General features: G+C 47.2%; 1 protein-coding gene across 1 annotated transcript in view; it reads right to left on the bottom strand.

Annotated features, from left to right (window-relative positions):
* Nucleotides 1-24,058, bottom strand: part of SHMT2 (serine hydroxymethyltransferase 2) — a 157,039-nt gene that overhangs the window by 58,916 nt on the left and 74,065 nt on the right. The window contains exon 7 of the mRNA XM_063952424.1: nucleotides 8,884-9,023. Coding sequence (XP_063808494.1) covers nucleotides 8,884-9,023 — 140 coding nt within the window. The remainder of the gene's footprint in view (nucleotides 1-8,883; nucleotides 9,024-24,058) is intronic.

Below are 24,058 nucleotides of genomic sequence, written 5' to 3' on the forward strand. Positions count from 1 at the left end.
GGGAGTCGTCGGTAAGGCCGATTTGAGGAAACGGCGGGGGGGAGGCGCCTCGAATTCCAGCTTGTACCCCTGAGATACTACTTGAAGGATCCAGGGATCCACCCGTGAGCGAACCCACTGATCGCTGAAATTCTTGAGGCGGCCCCCCACCGTACCTGGCTCCGTCTGTGGAGCCCCACCGTCATGCGGCGGATTTGGAAGAAGCGGGGGAGGACTTTTGGTCCTGGGAACCGGCTGTGTGTTGCAGCTTTTTCCCCCTTCCTCTGCCTCTAGACAGAAAGGATCCGCCTTTTCCCCGCCTGTTTTTCTGGGGTCGAAAGGACTGTACTTGGTAATACGGTGCTTTCTTAGGTTGTGAGGGAACATGGGGCAAAAATGCAGACTTCCCAGCTGTTGCTGTGGAAACAAGGTCTGAGAGACCGTCCCCGAATAACTCCTCACCCTTATAAGGCAAAACTTCCATGTGCCTTTTAGAATCTGCATCTCCTGTCCACTGCCGAGTCCATAAGCCTCTCCTAGCAGAAATGGACAATGCACTTATTCTAGATGCCAGCCGGCAGATCTCCCTCTGTGCATCTCTCATGTATAAGACTGAGTCTTTTATATGCTCTATGGTTAGCAATATAGTGTCTCTGTCTAGGGTGTCAATATTTTCCGACAGGGAATCTGACCAAGCAGCAGCAGCACTGCACATCCAGGCTGAAGCAATAGCTGGTCTCAGTATAACACCAGTGTGTGTGTATATAGATTTTAGGATAGCCTCCTGCTTTCTATCAGCAGGTTCCTTTAGGGCGGCCGTATCCGGAGACGGTAGTGCCACCTTTTTAGACAAACGTGTGAGCGCTTTATCCACCCTAGGGGGAGTTTCCCAACGTGACCTATCCTCTGGCGAGAAAGGGAACGCCATTAGTAATTTTTTTGAAATCACCAATTTTTTTATCGGGGAAAGCCCACGCTTCTTCACACACATCATTCAATTCCTCAGATGGGGGAAAAACTATTGGTAGTTTTTTCTCCCCAAACATAATACCCTTTTTAGAGGTACATGGGTTTATATCAGAAAGGTGTAATACCTCTTTCATTGCCTCAAGCATGCCACAAATGGCCCTAGTGGACATTAAATTTGACTCATCGTCGTCGACACTTGCATCAGTATCCGTGTCGACATCTGTGTCTGCCATCTGAGGTAGTGGTCGTTTCAGGGCCCCTGACGGCCTTTGAATCGTCTGGGCAGGCACGAGCTGAGAAGCCGGCTGTCCCGCATTTGGCATGTCGTCAAATTTTTTATGTAAGGAGTCGACACTTGCACGTAATTCCTTCCATAAGTCCATCCACTCAGGTGTCTGCCCCGCAGGGGGTGACAACACATTTATAGGCATCTGCTCCGCCTCCACATAAGTCTCCTCATCAAACATGTCGACACAGCCGTACCGACACACCGCACACACACAGGGAATGCTCTTAAAGGAGACAGGACCCCACAAAAGCCCTTTGGGGAGACAGAGAGACAGTATGCCAGCACACACCAGAGCGCTATAATAATACAGGGACTAACTGAATTATGACCCTTTATAGCTGCTTATTGTATTAAACTGCGCCCAAATTTAGTGCCCCCCTCTCTTTTTTACCCTTTCTGTAGTGCAGACTGCAGGGGAGAGTCAGGGAGCCTTCCTTCCAGCGGAACTGTGAGGGAATAATGGCGCCAGTGTGCTGAGGGAGATGGCTCCGCCCCTTTTTCGGCGGACTTTTCTCCCGCTTTTTTCTGTATTCTGGCAGGGGTAATTACCACATATATAGCCTCTGGGGCTATATATTGTGGTTATTTTGCCAGCCAAGGTGATATTATTGCTGCTCAGGGCGCCCCCCCCCCCAGCGCCCTGCACCCTCAGTGACCGGAGTGTGAAGTGTGTATGAGGAGCAATGGCGCACAGCTGCAGTGCTGTGCGCTACCTTGGTGAAGACTGAAGTCTTCTGACGCCGATTTTCCGGACCATCTTCATGCTTCTGGCTCTGTAAGGGGGACGGCGGCGCGGCTCCGGGAACGAACACCAAGGACGGGTCCTGCGGTCGATCCCTCTGGAGCTAATGGTGTCCAGTAGCCTAAGAAGCCCAAGCTAGCTGCAAGCAGGTAGGTTCGCTTCTTCTCCCCTTAGTCCCTCGATGCAGTGAGCCTGTTGCCAGCAGGTCTCACTGTAAAATAAAAAACCTAATTTAAACTTTCTTTCTAGAAGCTCAGGAGAGCTCCTAGTGTGCAACCAGCTCGGGCCGGGCACAGAAATCTAACTGAGGTCTGGAGGAGGGGCATAGAGGGAGGAGCCAGTGCACACCAGATAGTACCAAATCTTTCTTATAGAGTGCCCAGTCTCCTGCGGAGCCCGTCTATTCCCCATGGTCCTTACGGAGTCACCAGCATCCACTAGGACGTCAGAGAAATAAAGGAAACTCTCTGGAGCTCCAGAGAAATGCACCTGGCTCCTTGGGCACATTTTTCTAAACGGAGGTTAGACATAGGAGGGGCACAGAGGGGAGGAGCCAGCACACAAATACAGAAAAAGGAGGAGATTTATAGTAGACTTACCATAGTTAAATCTCTTTCTGCGATATACACTGGGTTCCACAGGGAATACATCAGGGTGTAGAGATGGCTTTTGATCCAGAGGCACCAATAGGCTAAAGCTTTAGACTGTCCCAGGATACTTTGCGGGGCCTCCTCTATATAAAACTCTGCCTCCAGGCACTAGGAGCTCAGTTTTAGTTAACCAGTCCAATGCAGAAGCAGGAAAAGAGACGGCAGATGTTAGTCGCATAGAAACACATTCTCACGACAGAAGAAGGGACAAGCGGCTAATGCCATACAAACCCAAAGAAGCCAAGTGCGTCAGGGTGGGCACTCTGTGGAATCCAGTGTACCTTCCAGTAAGAGATTTAACCATGGTAAGTCTACCATAAATCTCCTTTTCTGCAGCGGGGTACACTGTGTTCCACAGGGAAATCATCGGGGATGTCCTAAAGCAGTTCCTCAAGGGAGGGGTTGCACCTTAGAGTGTATGAGAACCCGGCGTCCAAAGGAAGCATCCTGGGGAGCAGAAATATCAAAGGCATAGAACCTAATGAACGTGTTCACAGAGGACCACGTAGCCGCCTTACACAATTGTTCTGCTGACTCGCCAAGGCGGGCCGCCCAAAGACCGAGTAGAATGGGCCTTAATAGCAGCAGGAGCACAGCCTGCGCATAAGCTTGTGCAATCACCATTCTAAGCCATCTGGCCAAGGTTTGCTTATTCGCAGGCCAGCCACATTTGTGGAAACCAAAAAGTACAAAAAGGGTATCTGACCTCCTGATAGAGGCAGTCCTCTCCACATAAAACACGGAGAGCCCTTACCACATCTAAGGACCGCTCTTTGTAGGACAAGTCAGAAGAGATGAAGGCCGGAACCACAATCTCTTGGTTAAGGTGAAAGAGGACACCACTTTAGGTAAGTAACCTGGGCAAGTTCTCAGAACTACCTGGTCACAATGGAATATCAGAAAGGGTGGACGACAGGACAAAGCGCCTAAGTCCGACACCCTCCTAGCTGAGGCAATAGCCGGCAGAAAAAAGACATTGGCTAAAATGGAGACTCTTGCAGGGCATTCAGGACAACAGACAGATCCCATGAAACCACAGGAGGAACATAGGAAGGCTGAATCCGCAGTACGCCCTGAGTGAATGTGTGATCAGGAATAGACGCAATTTTCCTCTGAAACCACACCGTCAAGGCAGAAATGTTAACCTTGAGGGAGGCCAGACGAAGTCCTAAATCCAGGTCTTGTTGCAAAAAAGCCAGAAGTCTGGAAGTACTAAACTTGTAAGCATCGTAATTCTTAGCAGCACACCAGGTGAAGTAAGAATTCCAGACCCTATAATAAATCCGTGCAGAAGCCGGTTTGCGGGCCTTTAGCATAGTTTGGATAACCACCTCAGAGAATCCTTTGTCCCTCAGGAGTGAAGCTTCAAGAGCCACGCAGTCAAAGCCAGCATGGCCAGATCCAGGGCCCTGAACGAATAAGTCTGGGCGTTGAGGAAGTAGAAGAGGACGCTCTATCGATAGACCCTGCAGGTCTGAGAACCCATGCCGTCGGGGCCACACTGGAGCGACTAGACATAGTATTCCTCCTTCTTGATTGAACTTCCGTAGTACACTGGGTAGGAGTGCCACTGGAGGGAACAAGTAGGGCAGCCAAAAGTTCCATGGAATTGTCAGTGCGTCCAAGAACGCTGCTTGAGGATCCCTTGTCCTTGATTCGAAGATCGGAACTTTGTGATTGTGTCGAGACGCCATCAGGTCTACATCTGGTAGGCCCCACTTGTCCACTAGGAGTTGAAAGACTTCCGGATGAAGACTCCACTCTCCGGCGTGTACGCCCTGATGACTGAAGAAGTCCACTTCCCAGTTGAGGACCCCCGGAATGAACACTGTCTATACTGCTGGCAGATGGCATTCCGCCCCCAATAAAAGTTTTTTGATACTTCCATTATTACCATGCAGCTTCGAGTGCTACCTTGATGATTAATGTACGCCAACAGGCCTGTTCTGTATCAGAGGCAGGGCAAGAGTCAAAGCATTGAACACTGCCCGCAATTCCAGAATGTTTATCGGGAGGAGAGATTCCTCCCCGGTTCACTGACCCTGGAGAGAGAGTGTTGCTCCAGCACCGTGCCCCAACTCCTCAGACTGGCGTCCGTAGTCAGGAGGGAATCCAGAAGGGACAGCCCCTGCTCAACTGTTGGTTCTGTAGCAACTAGCTCAGCGACAAACGAACCCCCGGAGTCAAGGAGATCATTTTAGACCTGATCTGATGAGGCAGGCCATCCCACTTGGAAAGGATTAACCAGCAGTAGATGGCGCCCGGAACTAGTGGAGGGGCTACAGGTCAAGCAACTTATCCCCTATGCTGGTCCTCCCCACCTGGTACTATGGAGCCTTATTATAAATGGATAGTGTATTATGCGACCTGTGCTCCCCTGCCCTGGTGAATACAGTCCCTGTATGGCGACAGTGTCCACACCAGCGTCGCGGTCCGTCTCCTAAGACCGCGACCGGAACGCGATTTAATGGCAGGTCCCACCAGGGGCACCCTCTTACCTCCTCCCTGAGAAGCAGCCAAGCGATCCAGGAGAGCGTCTGCGGTGGTGTGCCTAGGAACCGGAGTGTCTCCGCCGCAAGTACCCGGCAACAGAGCCAGCGGGAGTATGCAACGCCGCTGAGCAGGTGATGGAGCCGCAGCACAGTATGTCACACTGACATATGAAGTGCTGCAGCCCTTGAAGTCTTGTAAATAGCTTTTTCAGGACTGCCTGCGCAGCCCCTCTGTTAAGTGACCTGCTTATGCAGGCACCAACTCTAAAACTGAGCTCACGGTGCCTGGAGGCGGAGTTATATAGAGGAGACCCCACAAAGCATCCTGGGACAGTCTAAAGCTTTAGCCTGTTGGTGCCTCTGGATCAAGATCCATCTCTACACCCCAATGTATTCCATGTGGAACACAGTGTACCCCACTGCAGAAACTAAAGGTTTTAAAGTGCCAGGCTCCAGTGGACCCGATCTATACCCCATGGTACTAAAGTACAGATCCCCAGTATCCACTAGGACGTAAGAGAAATGTTTTGCAATTAACCTTGAATTAGGCCCTATGTGTAGATATTAGTAAAGCTTTTACGTTACTATTGACTATATAAGGTTTTAAAAATGTAACACCTCCAGCAGCATAACTGAACATTCGCTCGTTGTCCTCAGTCTCATTTAATCAGTACAAATGAACCCAGGCTATAGTTATTTCAAGATGTTAAACTTGATCTATCGCTAACCAGGTATTGTATTTGCTCTCAGGAATGCTTGATACGTTAAGGAGTTTTCTGAAGTGCTTTCCCTATAATCAGAAACACCATGCCTTAAATATTCTAAGTGTAGAAGTTTTTCCCTACTCTACACTTGTCACACTGGAATACATACGGGAGACCGGCAGTAGGATGCAGGCTGTCAGTATACAGACAGCGGCATCCCATCATCCAGAATCCCCGGCTGAGAGTCCGCTCGCCATGTTTCAGGCCCGGAGGAGAGCTTCGCTTGCCACAGTTTATATTCCCACTCGGGTGGTGGCGTGGACCCACCACCCAAGTGGGAATACGGGGCTGGGTTTGGGATTGCGACTGCCAGCATTTCAGACTGTATTCTGAACGCCGGGATCCTGACAGCCGGTATATTACCTGCATCCCGTCACACCATTGCTGTAATTTGGTAATGAACTCTGTTTAAGCCTCCAAACATTCCATTTCAAACAAAACAAAATGACATATGCAACAATTCTTGTTCAAACACAGCACAATACAGATTTCACTCATTCAATCTCATCAGAAATTAGGCATCAGCTTAAGTAGTCATTTTGATACAGTATTTGGCTGTAAAGATTTTGGGAGCATTTGGTGTTGAGCTAAATGTAAATGCCCTAATGCTCCTAATTCTTCTATTTATGTACCGTTTTTGGCTAAAGTCTGCTGTTATTTTTGCTTGAAATAGAACCCACACAAATTAGCAAAAATCCATAATAATGACAGACTAGTTCTTGTGCTCCGCTAGTCAATAGTGAATTGTAAAACAAATCATTAAAAAGATAATTGCAACAAAGAACTTAAAACGGAATAATTCTCTTATGTAGGAAAGCTACATACAGTATCTACACTTTCAACCCCAATGAAGACCCAAATCCATCACACTTTAAAGAATTCATCCTGACACTTTTCACAACGTAGTCTTGATTACTGCACACCACTAGTTCATTTTTAAAATACTTAATTACTTTGGGCAGGGGGAGGGGGAGACGGCGAGGCCCCTTTTCTCTGCAGTTGTTACAATTTTGATCTGTAATTTTATTCTTTATTGTAACAGACCTCTATATGTTGAAGCCTATTGGTTCCTTACTTTGTCTTGATGACTTATGTATCCCATGTAGTACACCATTGTCAATAATCTTTGTCATCTTTAATAATTGCACGATGTATGTAACACTTGATGCTTCAATTAAAAAAATAAAAAAATTATAAGCAAAAGGATAATTGCATCCAAAATGGAAGTACAGGTGTTCCTCATGCCTTGCTCCTACAGTGACTCAAAATATCCCTTCTCAGTGCCCCAGGTTCAATGAGGCTCAGCTCTGAATGTGCGTCTTAATCGCAATGTGACAAAACCACTACACAAGACTGCACTGACTCATTTGCTATGCGACACTTGTATATTTGTGTGAGAGTCTGCATAAGTGCGTACTCTGATGCATTAGCCCCAGCTTTTTTTTCACCTCAAGTTCCCTAAGTTCTCTTGAGCTTTGTATACAGATATAAGTTTCACGTTATCAAACTAATCAGTGCGATGAAGCAGTTTTGTTACATCGCACTGCAATGAAGATGCACAATTCAGTGAAAAGAAGCTACTCTGCTCGACCCCAGCTCACTCACACCACGCATCTCATTCTGTAAGCATATTGAGGCTACAGTAGGTGTAAGAGCAGACAAGGCCAAAGCTATTAGCCTGCAATATGTGATGAGTGCCAAGATTTCAGAACTTTAGCCATAAGGTTTAAAGTGGCATTTACTGTATTCATTTATTTTTCAAAGGCAAAACCAGGTTGGTGGGGCTCTAAAAAACGTTGGGCTTTACAAATCGCAGCTGCACTGCCAAAATCTTGCTACAACTCTCACGTCATTACATTTGACCCATGGTTTTTCAGACAGCTAGTGTGTTGTCCACAGGCAAGCTGATAGTGATGGTAAGCAAGAGTCCGCAGAACTGCCCCAGGCAGACACAAGAGGTTGGTGGACCTTACAGACCTTGGGGGTAATTCAGACCTGATCGTAGCAGAAAATTTATTAGCAGTTGGGCAAAACCATGTGCACTGCAGGTGTGGCAGATATAACATTTGCAGAGAGTTAGATTTGGGTGGGTTATTTTGTTTCTGTGCAGAGTAAATACTGGCTGCTTTATTTCTACACTGCAATTTAGATTTCAGTTTGAACACACCCAACCCAAATCTAACTCTCTCTGCACATGTTACATCTGAGCCCCCCCCCCCCCCCCCCCGCACTGCACATGGTTTTGCCCAACTGCTAATAAATTTGCTGCTACGATCAGGTCTGAATTACCCCCCTTGTGAATTTTAGATAACCAGCAAACAAACTTTTAGGAGACATTAGTTCTTACTACACGCCAAAAAAAAAAAAAAAAATTTTATGAGTATTCAAGCTTGGGTGAAATTGTCATTTAAAGAGCAAAACAAATCTGTAACAGAGAGATGATCACTCCCTCATTAGCAGTTACTACAAAGTCAATTTCCTTGCAGTCAAACACATATTGGTGTTGTTTGAAACTATTATTTTTCTTTTAAGAAGGTACACCAAAAACAAGAAATAATTTCAGGTAATTCTTAAATCCTCAGAAGGCATAACAAGCTTAGTTCATCTCATCAGTAATAGAATAACCAGAACATTAAAAAAAAAAAAAAAAAAATAGCTCTCTGTACAAAAGGATACAAAGTATGTATATTTAAATTTATGATTAAGAACCAAAAGAATGACCAACCATCGACTAATACTTTCCGGGTTTCCCAAACAATGCTAACAGTGAAAACCAAACTTAGCCTAAATGTTAAAACGTGCACAAGTATAATGTATATAATTCTCGTTGCACTATTGAATGCAAGCTGTATACAATGTTCAGCTTGTACGAAGTGGAAAAATGCCTACGAACACTCAATGGAATAAAAAAAAAAAAAAAAGTAACACTATTTAAAATGGGATCATACACATTTAAAAAAATAAATAAATTAGAATCTGGAAACCACAACACATTTACCTGGCTCCCCGTAGGGTCTTGTGAGTTGTGGTGGTGACTACATCAGCATGATCAAAGGGAGATGGGATGACACCCGCTGCTACTAGACCACTGATATGAGCCATATCTGCCAGGAGGTAGGCCTTCACATCATCACACACCTATAGGAGAGAAGGACGACATGGGAGCACTTTATGTAACTGCCAAAACAAGGTCACAACACAATGCATAGAGTAAAATGCTCCCTCTTATAAACATAGAACTGACTTGACAAAGCTAAAGAAATACAGAAACAAGGCTCAAGCCACTCCTTGCCTGTGTAAAATATCTTTATGTACTTTTTTCTTTTAACAAAAAATAGAAAATGGATAAAATAAGAAAGTTTACATAAATTAGGAGATACCAGATTGGTGCAGTTATATTTAATAGCGCATTAAATCTAATAAAAAGCAAAAATGAAAAAGAGAAGATCTTAAAGACAGCTAGCTGAAATACCCGACGTTTCCCAAGTTGAAGACTGGACGTTGAAGATTGGACATTGAAGTACATATACAGCCTTCAGCCTTTTAAATTGTCCTTGCCTATGACCCCATTCTATTAATCCTGAAAAGGACCCCATTGTTTGTCAACATTGTGTTAGCAGTGAAAAAAGACCTATCTAGCCATTTATCCGGAGTACTTAGACACTGTTACCGCAACACTGAGGTATAAATGATGTTTGTTTTTTCTATTAGGAGCCACAATGAAAATGCTGTTGGAAGCTCCCACTCTTGAACATGCCACATACAACTGCCTATGAGAAAAGCACACACTTTAGGTCAATGTGTGCTACCTTCAAAAATTGACCTTGGGCCTTATTGATGGTCATTGCAAAAGAAAGACATATTGGAAATTGCCATCTCTTGGCATGAAAGGGGTGCTAGGAATGAACACTCACTCCTTTACCACATACTGCCATTACAGTAGCTTCAATAACAACATCTTGTACCATTGCAAAGCTTTGGAGCATCCAGATTTATAAGCAGCATGAATGGCGCATCGACTGTTACAAATAATTTGTGCAGAGGCATCAATGGTCTTTTCCTAGCAGTTCAGAAATTCAGTTATTGGCTACCAGTGAATAAAGATGGTAAAATAAATGGCTGACCAATGTTGTCAGCATGGCCACTTTCTCCATGGCATCACATAAGTTGCTCTAAGTGTCTTTTGGTTTATCTTGAGGTATCCAAGTCTTTCACTTTCAATCTTGACCCACATAATCAACTACAATGTCATGGAAAAGTGGTCCTCATCGATGCAGAAGGTTAAAACTCGTTGATCTTGTCATTAACCTGCAGGCATTTAATTGCACTGATGTAACCTTGTGACCCTCAATGAAGTGAAAATTGTATCCATCTCCCTGCCAAAAAAGCAATGGATTTTGCAGTGAATCATATGCTCTGTTAGTCTCTGCAATTGATTGACATCTCTGGAGAACGATGTCACTACTTTGATACTCTTGGCCAAAAATAATGATTGCTACGTCATTCGGGCATTGAATCACCTTGATGTTCATCACCAGGGGGGAGATTCAATTGTGTGAAAAGTCAGTTGGGTGTCTGTTTTTCCTATCTCATAGACAGGAAAAAAACAGACACCCAACCGACTTTTCAAACATTTGAATCCCCCGACCCCCCCCAGGTGTCCTGTCAACATGGATGATCATCTGATTGCATGTTTCTAAGGCATTCTTAAAGCTTGTGATGTAGTCAACGGTAGTATGCAACATTTCCTGCAACTGAAAGACTATGTGGAAAATCAATGCCAGGAATATTTTCACGTCCCCTTTTTGCTTCATGATTCCAATCTCCAATGAAATAAATTTGAAGGAGTTTATGATTCTTATTGGGAAGTGGCAGCAGTGATCATGCTCGATGGTACACTTAACCCTAAACTTAAAAATTACCCATACATATATGCTGTCATCCTCTGGACCTGCTGATTCAAAGGATGTCATTTGTAGAACAGTTATATTTAGAATGCCTGAGCAGTACACCTGTTTTATTGTGTGTTCCAGCAATTAGTCCAAGAGTGGAGGAAATTTCACCTTGCCCCCACACCAACACATACCAGGTGCTTCTCTGTCCCATGTCTTAGCACTGCAGTGCATGCATTGCCAATATTTAACTAAGGGTGCATCTCATTGAAAATAAGCATCATAGTGAAATGCAGCGCATTTAAAGTCTTGCCATGGTTTTAATCTGAGAACATAAGTTCCTGCAGCATTAGCAAATTGTGGAATTTACGTTGCTAATGGAAACTCCACAGCTCTCGAGGCTGCAGGCTGTACAGCATTGGCGGACTTGCAGGTTTGTCTTGCAGCTGCCAACTCCATGTCCCATGAGGCTGCATGTCCACCAGCATCAGCAGATTGGCAAGCCGATTCTCTCTAGAGTAGCTGTGGTCTCTCTTGCTGAGGTGCCAAGCGTGCTTGTGCCTACTCTGAGGTCTCCTCACATCTTGCACTGTTTTACTTCTAGCAACTGATGAGCTGTGACCCAGACTGGATTATTTTTTTGGTGGGTGGCATGGCTTTCAGAAACTTAGGGGTCTATTTACTATGCCTTGGATGGAGAAAAAGTGGACGGAGATAAAGTACCACACCTAACTGCCATGTAACAGGCTGGGTTTGAAATATGACAGTTATTAGCTGGTTGGCTGGAACTTTATCTTCATACAAGGCTTAGTAAAAAAACAACAACAAAAAAACAACCTTAGTCTGACAGTGCTTTAACAGTGAAAGGTCCTGAAAAGGTATACATTTATGAAGGCCGACACGTGAAAAGAAGTACATTTCGTATGAACGATATATTCTAAAGGGTTAAGTTGAATAACAGTGCAAATTAGGAGTAAATGACAGTGCAGGCAGGCGTATTCTCTGACTGTTTGGAATGGGGTATATCAGCAGCAGACTTACCTACAGAACAGAAAGCAGTATAGCTTTCAAAATCACTGCAGAATAGAAACCAATGCGAGACTATCTCTCTGCAGATCAACATTGGAGATCATAGCTAGTAACTCAAACTCACTGCTATTCCACTGGAGCTCTAAGTACCCATTGCAGACAGTTTAGGTGAGCCAGGAGTCCAAGCTAATTTAAGCACAGGGCTGAAAGCCTCTGTATATTGGATGCTTTTTCTTTGTGCCCACTTTCCATTGAGATACTTCTAGTGCAATCCAGCCGCTGTTGTCCTTTCCCATGGCTAGCCACAATGACGAATTGTGGACACATCTGTAAGCAAAATTTTATAGTGAAGGTCTACCTCTACAGACCCTTACAGCCAGGGACAGAGAAATAACAATAAAATAAGGCTTGCAATGAAGAGCCATCAAATGTGCACAAAATACCATAATTTTTAAAGCAGTATCTCTAATTTCAAAGTACTTATAGTATGGTGAGAAGGGCGGCGTAATTTTATACTTCGAAGAAAATTAAAATAGTAATTTGATATGTAGCCTATTGCAAAAGCGGTGATCAAGGGCTACTTCCTAAATCTGCTTTTTTTTCCCTCTAACGTCCTAGCGGATGCTGGGGACTCCGTAAGGACCATGGGGAATAGACGGGCTCCGCAGGAGACTGGGCACTCTAAAGAAAGATTTAGTACTACCTGGTGTGCACTGGCTCCTCCCTCTATGCCCCTCCTCCAGACCTCAGTTAGAATCTGTGCCCGGCCAGAGCTGGGTGCTTTTATTGGGCTCTCCTGAGCTTGCTAAGAAGAAAGTATTTTAGTTTAGGTTTTTTTATTTTCAGAGAGCTTCTGCTGGCAACAGACTCTCTGCTACGTGGGACTGAGGGGAGAGAAGCAAACCTACTAACTGCGGCTAGGTTGCGCTTCTTAGGCTACTGGACACCATTAGCTCCAGAGGGATCGAACACAGGTACCTAACCTTGATCGTCCGTTCCCGGAGCAGCGCCGCCGCCCCCCTCGCAGAGCCAGAAGTACAGAAGCAGCAGAAGCATGAAGACATCGAAATCGGCGGCAGAAGACTCCTGTCTTCACTTAAGGTAGCGCACAGCACTGCAGCTGTGCGCCATTGCTCCCGCAGCACACCCGCACACTCCGGTCACTGTAGGGTGCAGGGCGCAGGGGGGGGGGGGGCGCCCTGGGCAGCAATTAAGGTACCTTTTGGCAAAATAACATATATCCAGTCAGGCACTGGATATATGTTCGAGCCCCCGCCATTTTTTACACATAGAAGCGGGACAGAAGCCCGCCGCTGAGGGGGCGGTGCCTTCTTCCTCAGCACACCAGCACCATTTTCTCTTCACAGCTCCGCTGGAAAGACGCTCCCCAGGCTCTCCCCTGCAGTATCCAGGTGCAAAAAGGATAAAAAGAGAGGGGGGGCACATAAATTTAGGCGCAAAACAATAACAAACAGCAGCTACTGGGTAATCACTAAGGTACAGTGTAATCCCTGGGTTATATAGCGCTGGGGTGTGTCCTGGCATACTCTCTCTCTGTCTCCCCAAAAGCCTTTGTGGGGTCCTGTCCTCAGTCAGAGCATTCCCTGTGTGTGTGCGGTGTGTCGGTACGTCAGTGTCGACATGTTTGATGAGGAAGGATATGTGGAGGCAGAACAAGTGAAGGTGAATGAGGTGTCGCCGCCGACGGTGCCGACACCTGATTGGATGGATATGTGGAAGGTGTTAAATGATAATGTAAGCTCCTTACATAACAGGTTGGATAAAGCTGTAGCCTTGGGACAGTCAGGGTCTCAACCCATGCCTGATCCTACAATGCAGAGGCCGTCAGGGTCTCACAAGCGCCCACTATCCCAGATGGTTGACACAGATGCAGACACGGAGTCTGACTTCAGTGTCGATGACGATGATGCAAAGTTGCAGCCTAAAAGTAGGATTTTGGTACTTACCAGGTAAATCCTTTTCTTTGAATCCATAGGGGGCACTGGAGTACTCTTGGGATATGGACGGCTTCCACCGGAAGAAGGCACTGAATAAATTAATTTTTGAGACTACTCCTCCCCTCCATATCCTCGAGCACTTCAGTGTTTTTTACTGAGCCGAACAGGATCGATAGAGAGATTGACAAAAGGAGAATTACCTATAATCTCACGGACAACAATAAAGTTGACACAAAACGTAACAGACAACTAAACAGTTGACACCCTAACTGATTAACCTTTGTTAAATTTAAACCAGTCGTGAAAGTGTGTTACCATAAGAACCACTGAACTTCCTAAAACAGATAAACTGCTCTGGGTGGGCGTCCAGTGCCCCCTATGGATTCAAAGAAAAGGATTTACCTGGTAAGTACCAAAATCCTACTTTCTTTTTCATCCACTAGGGGTCACTGGAGTACTCTTGGGATGTACCAAAGTTTCCTCCGTGGCGGGAGAGCTGTTTGGCACTTGTAACACTAAACGGCCAAAGCTAGATGCTGATGCCGCGAACGTATCAAACTTGTAAAAGCGCACAAACGTGTGCACTGAAGACCAAGTAGCCGCACGGCAAAGCTGTGTCGTAGAAGCCCCACGACTCGCTGCCCATGACGTTCCCACAGAACGTGTGGAATGAGCTGTTACTGATGTAGGTGGCTGTAACCTAGCATGAAGGTAAGCCTGACGTATGGTCAGTTTGATCCATCTGGATAAGGTCTGCTTAGAGGCTGGCCAACCCCTCTTAGCCGCATCATAGAGAACAAACAACGTATCCGTCTTACGAACCGTAGACGTTCGGGATACATAGACGCGTAATGCGCGAACCACATCCAACGTTTCAGCATTCTCTGTTAATACCGGAACTACTATTGGTTGATTGATGTGAAAAGACGACACTACCTTTGGTAGAAAAGCGGGATTCGTCCGAAGTTCCGCTCTGTCATCATGAAAAACTAAATACGGTGACTTGCACGACAAGGCACCCAGATCTGAAACTCGCCTAGCCGAAGCTCAGGCTAAAAGAAAAATCGTTTTCCAAGTGAGAAATTTAATATCCACTTGTTGTAAGGGTTCAAAGTAATCGGACTGTAAGAAATCTAAAACCAGATTCAAGTCCCATGGTGCTGTAGGTGGAATGAAAGGAGGCTGTATCCTCATTACACCCTGTAGAAACGTATGTATTGACGGCAACGAGGCCAATTTCCTTTGAAAGTAAATTGACAACGCAGATACCTGCCCCTTTAGTGTGGAAAGACGTAGTCCTCCATCTAACCCCATCTGTAAAAATAACAAAAGACGGGATAAATTAAAAGATGATGTCGGAAACTTCCGAGCTTCACACCAACCTATATAAGTACGCCAGATTCAGTAATAATGAGCTGCCGTAACCGGCTTCCTAGCTCGTACCATGGTTGGTATAACAGACTCCGGAATGCCCTCTCTTCTCAAGATGGCCTTTTCAACAGCCACCCCGTCAAACGCAGCCGCGCTAAATCGGGGTAAAGGAACGGACCCTGTTGTAACAGGTCCGGACGTAGTGGGAGTGGCCACGGATCGTCTGCGAGTAAACCGAGGAGATCCGAGAACCAAGTTCTCCGAGGCCAATGAGGCGCTATTAGTATGACTTTGACGGACCTTCTCGATCCGTTTTAGCAACAGCGGGAGCAGCGGAAACGGTGGAAACAGATACACGAGGCTGTACGGCCACGCGGCTGTGAGAGCATCCACCGCCACTGCCCTTGGATCTCTTGTTCTGGACACATATCGTGACACCTGATGATTGTGGCGGGATGCCATCAGATCCACCTGAGGGTAACCCCACCTCTGGATCAACATCTGAAACACTTCTGGATTTAATGCCCACTCTCCTGGATGAAAATCCCGACGACTGAGAAAATCTGCCTCCCAGTTGTCGGCAGTGTTCATTCCGGGAGTGGACAATATCACCTGGTGATATTCGGCCCATCTGAGGATCCGAGCTACTTCCCGCATTGCCATGCGGCTTCTCGTTCCTCCTTGTTTGTTTATGTATGCGACTGCCGTCGCATTGTCTGACTGCACCTGAACAGTCTGAAAACGAAACATGTACACTGCTTGTCTTAGAGCATTGTAAATCGCCCTGAGTTCCAGAACATTTATGGATAGCGATCTTTCGTGATCTGCCCAGAGGCCCTGGAGCCGATAACTCTGAACTACAGCTCCCCAACCTCTGAGACTTGCGTCTGTTGACAGAATTATCCAATTCACGACGCCGAATCGTCTCCCTGCAGATAGATTGTGTATTTTTAACCACCAGAGAAGAGACACCCTGACTTGTGGCGACAATCTCACCCTGTGGTGCATCTGCAGATGTGATCCCGACCATTGCGCTAACACCTCCAGTTGAAACGGACGTGAGTGAAATCTTCCGAACTGAAGTGCTTCGAAAGCCGCCACCATTGTGCCTAAAAGGCGAATGCACAAATGTACTGAGACTGTGCGTGGCTTGAGCACTAATTGCACCAGATGACGAATGACCTGTACTTTCTGTTGTGGCAGGTAAACCTTTTGATTTACTGTATCGAGAATCATCCCTAGGAATTGAAGTCGTTGACACGGAATTAGATGTGATTTCTTTAAACTGACTATCCAACCGTGCTGAACTAGTACATTGTACGTTAGCAAAGCATGCTGGAGAAGCAATTGTTGAGACGGAGCCTTTATGAGTAGATCGTCCAAATACGGAACAATTATTACTCCTAGGGACCTGAGATGAGCTATCATCACGGACATTACCTTGGTGAATACCCGAGGCGCTGATGAGAGGCCAAACGGCAGAGCCTGAAACTGGTAATGGTCTCGCCTTATTGCAAACCTTAAGAAACTCTGGTGAGGTGGCCAAATCGGAATGTGTAAGTACGCATCTTTGAGATCCAGTGCAATCATGAATTCCTGTGGCTCTAACCCTGCAATTACTGACCTGAGAGATTCCATCTTGAATCTGTGGTAAGTGACGTAATGATTGAGACCTTTTAGGTTCAATATTGGCCTGACTGAGCCATCTGGTTTTGGTACCAGAAACAGACTGGAATAATAACCCTGCCCCTGTTCCTGCACGGGGACCGGAATTACAACTGCAGCATTCAGCAGAGACTGAATGGCAACCTGCAGAACTGCTTTCTTGTCGTCCGACACAGGCAGTCCTGTCGTGAAAAATCTTCCTGTCGGAAGATAATCGAACTCTATTTTGTAACCCTCTAATACTAAATTGCGGATCCACCCATCTGTGGACGTCTGCAGCCACGCCCCCTGAAAGCTCTGAAGGCGTGCTCCCACAATTGGAGATCCGAGATGGGCTGGGAGCCCGTCATGCCACTGGTTTGTTAGTGGTCTTAGTGTCTTGACGACGTGCATTGGATTGTCGGGCACTACGTCCCCGACCTCTTCTACCAGGCGTGACTGCTCCTGTGCCCTGCCCACGAAAGGGCTGAGTTCTAAAGGATTTGAACGCCGGACCAGAATATTTCCGTTTAGGTATAGTTGTAGGCGATGGAAGAAACACAGACTTTCCTCCAGTAGCCTCAGAAATCCATTTGTCCAATTCAGGACCGAAAAGCTTCTCGCCATCATAAGGCAATGCCTCTATACCTTTTTTAACCTCCGTCTCCGCCTGCCAAGAACGCAGCCAAAGTGCTCGTCGTACTATGACTAGCGATGAGGACAGGCGAGAAGTAAGCTGACAGACGTCAGTAGAAGCTGTACATAGATATTCAGCAGCTTCCCAGATTTGATCCGCGAGAAGTATAAGATGGTCATCTTGCAGAGCCGACTTGAGCTCTTTTATCCATACCATTAATGCTTTAGTAACCCAAATGCCAACCAACCCAGGTCTCAGCAGCACTCCAGCTGCTGTATACATGGACCTTAGCATAGCCTCTATTTTACGATCTGCAGGGTCTTTAAGCGTAGTAGCAGTTGGTACTGGTATGGTTAACTTCCTTGTAAGTTTAGATACGGATGAATCCACCGATGGTGGGTTCTCCCATGTAGCTGTCATGGACTCTGGAAACGGGTAACTCGATTTAAATCTACGAGGTATAGAAAACCGTTTATCCGGATTCTTCCGTGTTTCCAGTAACATTTTATTAAGAGATTCCGAAATAGGGAAACACATCGGAGATCTCTGTCGTTTAGTAAAGACTACCTCATCATTCGTCAGGGGCTCCTCAGTTTCCGTAAACTCCAGCGACTGACGTACTGCTCTGATGAGATTATCAATACCTGGGCTGTCAAAATCGTCACTATCTGACTGTTGGTCTATTTCGCCCTCCTCATACTCATGTTCAGTGAGGTCTAGTATCCCAGAGACTGGAAAATTATTAGGAAAAGGAAACTTATCTTTTCCACTCAAGGTGGACCTCTGACCAGATTGAGACTCCCCTGGTAACTCAAATGGTCTCATTTTAAACTCAGATCTTGCCGCCTCTCTTTCTTCACGAGAGGCGGCCAGCTCTGATTGTAAACCAACTAATACATCTGCAAGTAAAGCCCATGGAGGGTCCAGAGATGCTGGCTTTACTTCTGTGGAAATCGTATTTGTGGCTGTATTAACAACACATGCTGTACATGTGGTGGATCCATCAGGCAACACACTCTTACAGACATGACATGAAAAATGTTTCTTAGATTTTGCTGGTGTCTTACTCATTATAAAGACAGACAATACAAACTACACACAGACAGTCTGCACGACTCAGTAATAACACCAAAGTTCCTTGTATATATCAGGCAAGTGCAGTGCCTGCCAGCAATAAGAAAACTGACCCCCAAATTCCCCTAGTACCACTCTTAAGCCGAGATGTAATATAGGAATCCTGGAACAGACAGGAGAACATTAAACATGTTAAGTACCAAGTTTTTCTACAAAGCTTAACACTGCCAATACTGCTAATGTCTCCCCCCACCCCCGCGACCTCCGTGTACAGCACCGGGTCGGGGCCTGTGGAACTTTGCATAGGGCCGTGTGAGCGGCCTGTACCTGTATGCCAAGGCAGCGGGGAACTCCTCGGCTGATGCGGGCGGTCAGCGGGAGCAGAGAGCGTACTGCATAGAGCCGTGGAGCGGCCTATGCACACGCGCTCCCGGCCCGCCACACACAGCATAGAGTGGAGTGGCCTCCTGTGTAGCCAGGCAGCGGGGAACATATCGGCTGCTGCGGCGCAGGGAGCAGCGGTCTGCTAGGTAACTTAAGATGCTGGGAGCGGCAAAGAGTGAGAGCGCGCTGCATAGAGCCGTGAAGCGGCCTATGCACACGCGCTCCGGGCAGCGGTCGTTAGTGAGTAAAACATGCCCAATACAATCCCCAATAGTGGGGCGGCAGCATAAGCTGACCGCCCCTACCCAACATACCTGGACCGTAACAAAAGTCTATGACGGGGCTTCTCATCCAAGCTCCGTCCAGCTTTTTGCAGGCAGCCTGCAGGTGGAGTGAGGGAGCTCTTTACAGAGAGGTCCGACACTCACGGCTGTTCTCAGCCGCTTCCACTGTCCCTGACCCACGCCTGTTAGAAGGGGGGAAAGGACGTGGAAATCCTTGAAAGGAAAAAAAGAAAAAACTTAGAAAAAATTCCAATACTTTGTGGACGAGCTCCACTATGCCTTCTAACTGTGTCGAGCACAGAAAAAACACTGAAGTGCTCGAGGATATGGAGGGGAGGAGTAGTCTCAAAAATTAATTTATTCAGTGCCTTCTTCCGGTGGAAGCCGTCCATATCCCAAGAGTACTCCAGTGACCCCTAGTGGATGAAAAAGAAATGACTAAAACCATCCGCTACATGATTATAGCAATGAAGGATATATTGCACATATCAGAGGAAAACCCTATCCCTGACAAGAGGGTTTATATGTATGGGGAGAAAAAGATTACTGATGGCGTATCCTTTCCCGCCAACGGACAGGTTACGCTGGGAATCCTCCCCGAGGGTAGACAAGGCGTTGACACACTTATCTAAGAGGGTGGCCCTGCCGTCTCAGGATACGGCCGCCCTAAAGGATCCTGCGGATAGAAAGCAGGAAGCTATCCTGAAGTCTGTTTATACACATTCTGGTACTCTACTGAGGCCAGCAATTGCTTCGGCCTGGATGTGTAGTGCTGTAGCAGCTTGGACTGATAATCTCTCGGAGGAGATAGATACCCTGGACAGGGACACTGTTCTACTGACCCTGGGACATATCAAGGACGCTGTCCTATATATGCGCGATGCCCAGAGGGACATTTGCCTGCTGGGCTCTAGAATAAACGCAATGTCCATTTCTGCCAGAAGGGTCTTATGGACTCGGCAATGGACAGGGGATGCAGACTCTAAAAAACACATGGAGGTTTTGCCTTATAAGGGTGAAGAATTATTTGGGGACGGTCTCTCGGACCTAGTTTCCACTGCTACGGCAGGGAAGTCAAATTTCTTGCCTTATGTTCCCTCACAGCCGAAGAAAGCACCGTATTACCAAATGCAGTCCTTTCGTTCGCAAAAGCGCAAGAAAGTCAGAGGGGCATCTTTTCTTGCCAGAGGCAGGGGTAGAGGAAAAAAGCTGCACCATGCAGCTAGTTCCCAGGAACAAAAGTCCTCCCCGGCTTCCACTAAATCCACCGCATGACGCTGGGGCTCCACATGTGGAGCCAGGAGCGGTGGGGGCGCGTCTCCGAAATTTCAGCCACCAGTGGGTTCGCTCACAGGTCGATCCTTGGGCTATACAAATTGTGTCTCAGGGATACAAGCTGGAGTTCGAGGTGACGCCCCCTCACCGTTACCTAAAATCGGCCTTGCCAGCTTCCCCCATGGAAAGGGAGGTAGTGCTGGCGGCAATTCACAAACTATACCTCCAGCAGGTGGTAGTAAAGGTTCGCCTCCTTCAACAGGGAAGGGGTTACTATTCCACTATGTTTGTGGTACCGAAACCGGACGGTTCGGTCAGGCCCATCTTGAATTTAAAATCCCTGAATATTTATCTGAGGAAATTCAAGTTCAAAATGGAATCGCTCAGAGCGGTCATTGCAAGTCTGGAAGAGGGGGATTTCATGGTGTCTCTGGACATCAAGGATGCTTACTTGCATGTCCCCATTTATCCGCCTCATCAAGAGTACCTCAGGTTCGTGGTACAGGACTGTCATTACCAATTCCAGACGCTGCCGTTTGGCCTGTCCACGGCACCGAGAATATTTACCAAGGTGATGGCAGAGATGATGGTGCTCCTTCGGAAGCAAGGAGTTACAATTATCCCACACTTGGACGATCTCCTCATAAAGGCGAGGTACAGGGAGCAATTACTGATCAGCGTAGCAGGAAGTGTTGCGGCAGCACGGCTGGATTCTGAATATTCCAAAGTCGCAGCTGATCCCTACGAAGCGTCTGCCCTTCCTGGGCATGATTCTGGATACAGGCCAGAAGAAGGTATTTCTCCCGACGGAGAAGGCTCAGGAGCTCGTGACTCTGGTCAGGGACCTCCTAAAGCCAAAACAGGTGTCGGTGCATCACTGCACGAGTCCTGGGAAAGATGGTGGCGTCATACGAAGCCATTCCCTTCGGCAGGTTCCATGCGAGGATTTTTCAGTGGGATCTGTTGGACAAGTGGTCCGGATCGCATCTTCAGATGCATCGGCTGATCACCCTGGCCTCCAGGGCCAGGGTGTCTCTTCTGTGGTGGCTGCAGAGGGCTCACCTCCTCGAGGGCCGTAGGGTCGGCATACAGGACTGGGTCCTGGTGACCACGGATGCAAGCCTCCGAGGTTGGGGGGCAGTCACTCAGGGAAGAAACTTCCAAGGGCTGTGGTCAAGTCAGGAGACTTGTCTGCACATAAATAGCCTAGAACTAAGGGCCATATACAACGCCCTAAGCCAAGCGGAGCCTCTGCTTCGAGACCAACCAGTGCTGATTCAGTCAGACAACATCACTGCAGTGGCCCATGTCAACCGACAGGGCGGCACAAGAAGCAGGGTGGCGATGGCAGAAGCCACCAGGGTTCTTAGTTGGGCGGAGAATCTCGTGCAGGCACTGTCAGCAGTGTTCATTCCGGGGGTCGACAACTGGGAAGCAGACTTCCTCAGCAGACACGACCTCCACCCGGGAGAGTGGGGACTTCATCAAGAAGTCTTCACGCTGATTGCAAATCGATGGGAACTCCCACAGGTGGACATGATGGCGTCACGCCTCAACAAAAAGCTAAACAGGTTTTGCGCCAGGTCAAGGGACCCTCAGGCGATAGCTGTGGACGCACTAGTAACACCATGGGTGTTTAAGTCGGTCTATGTGTTTCCTCCTCTTCCTCTCATACCCAAGGTGCTGAGAATTGTAAGAAAAAGAGGAGTGAGAACAATATTCATTGCTCCGGATTGGCCAAGAAGGACTTGGTACCCGGAACTGCAAGAAATGCTCACAGAGGACCCGTGGCCTCTGCCTCTAAGACAGGACTTGTTGCAACAGGGGCCCTGTCTGTTCCAAGACTTACCGCGGCTGCGTTTGACGGCATGGCGGTTGAACGCCGGATCTTAGCGGAAAAGGGCATTCCGGATGAAGTTATTCCTACGCTGATAAAGGCTAGGAAAGACGTGACTGCAAAACATTATCACCGTATATGGCGAAAATATGTTGCTTGGTGTGAAGCCAGGAAGGCCCCTACAGAGGAATTCCAGCTGGGTCGAAACCTGCACTTCCTGCAGTCAGGAGTGACTATGGGCCTAAAATTAGGGTCCATAAAGGTCCAGATTTCGGCCCTATCCATTTTCTTTCAAAAGGAACTGGCCTCACTGCCTGAGGTTCAGACGTTTGTTAAGGGAGTGCTGCATATTCAGCCCCCTTTTGTGCCACCAGTGGCACCTTGGGATCTTAACGTGGTCTTGGGGTTCCTGAAATCCCACTGGTTTGAGCCACTTAAGACCGTGGAGCTAAAGTATCTCACATGGAAAGTGGTCATGCTGTTGGCCTTAGCGTCGGCTAGGCGTGTGTCAGAATTGGCGGCTTTGTCATGTAAAAGCCCCTATCTGGGTTTTCATATGGACAGGGTAGAATTGCGGACTCGTCCGCAATTTCTACCAAAGGTTGTGTCTTCGTTTCATTTGAACCAACCTATTGTGGTACCTGCGGCTACTCGTGACTTGGAGGATTCCAAGTTGCTGGACGTGGTCCGGGCTTTGAAGACTTATGTTAACAGAACGGCTGGAGTCAGGAAGACTGACTCGCTGTTTATCCTGTATGCATCCAACAAGCTGGGTGCTCCTGCTTCAAAGCAAACTATTGCGCGCTGGATCTGTAACACGATTCAGCAGGCTCATTCTGCGGCAGGATTGCCGCATCCAAAATCAGTGAAAGCCCACTCCACAAGGAAGGTGGGCTCTTCTTGGGCGGCTGCCCGAGGGGTCTCGGCATTACAGCTTTGCCGAGCTGCTACTTGGTCGGGTTCAAACACTTTTGCAAAATTCTACAAGTTTGATACCCTGGCTGAGGAGGGCCTTGTGTTTGCCCATTCGGTGCTGCAGAGTCATCCGCACTCTCCCGCCCGTTTGGAGGCTTTGGTATAATCCCCATGGTCCTTACGGAGTCCCCAGCATCCACTAGGACGTTAGAGAAAATAAGATTTTACTCCCCGGTAAATCTTTTTCTCGTAGTCCGTAGTGGATGCTGGGCGCCCATCCCCAGTGCCGACTTTCTGCAATACGTGTATATAGTTATTGCTTAATAAAGGGTTATGTTATATTGGCATCCTTTGGTTGATGCTCTGTTGTTTGTTCATACTGTTAACTGGGTAAGGTTATCACAAGTTATACGGTGTGATCGGTGTGGCTGGTATGAGTCTTACCCTGGATTCCAAAATCCTTTCCTTGTAATGTCAGCTCTTCCGGGCACAGTTTCCTTAACTGAGGTCTGGAGGAGGGGCATAGAGGGAGGAGCCAGTGCACACCAGGTAGTACTAAATCTTTCTTTAGAGTGCCCAGTCTCCTGCGGAGCCCGTCTATTCCCCATGGTCCTTACGGAGTCCCCAGCATCCACTACGGATTACGAGAAAAAGATTTACCGGTGAGTAAAATCTTATTTTTTGTGCCCACTTTCCATTGAGGTACTTTTAGTGCAAGCCAGCTGCTGTTGTCCAGTACCATGGCTAGCTAAGGGTTACACTGCCTGTAGCAGATCACAGTGTTGGATCGACACAACTTAGGTTAACAGTCATTAGGTCGACCACTACTGGTCGACATGCAATAGGTCGACAGGTCAAAAGGTCAACATGGTT

Source organism: Pseudophryne corroboree, chromosome 2 (genome assembly GCF_028390025.1).
Source record: "Pseudophryne corroboree isolate aPseCor3 chromosome 2, aPseCor3.hap2, whole genome shotgun sequence".
Classification (NCBI taxonomy): Eukaryota; Metazoa; Chordata; class Amphibia; order Anura; family Myobatrachidae; genus Pseudophryne; species Pseudophryne corroboree.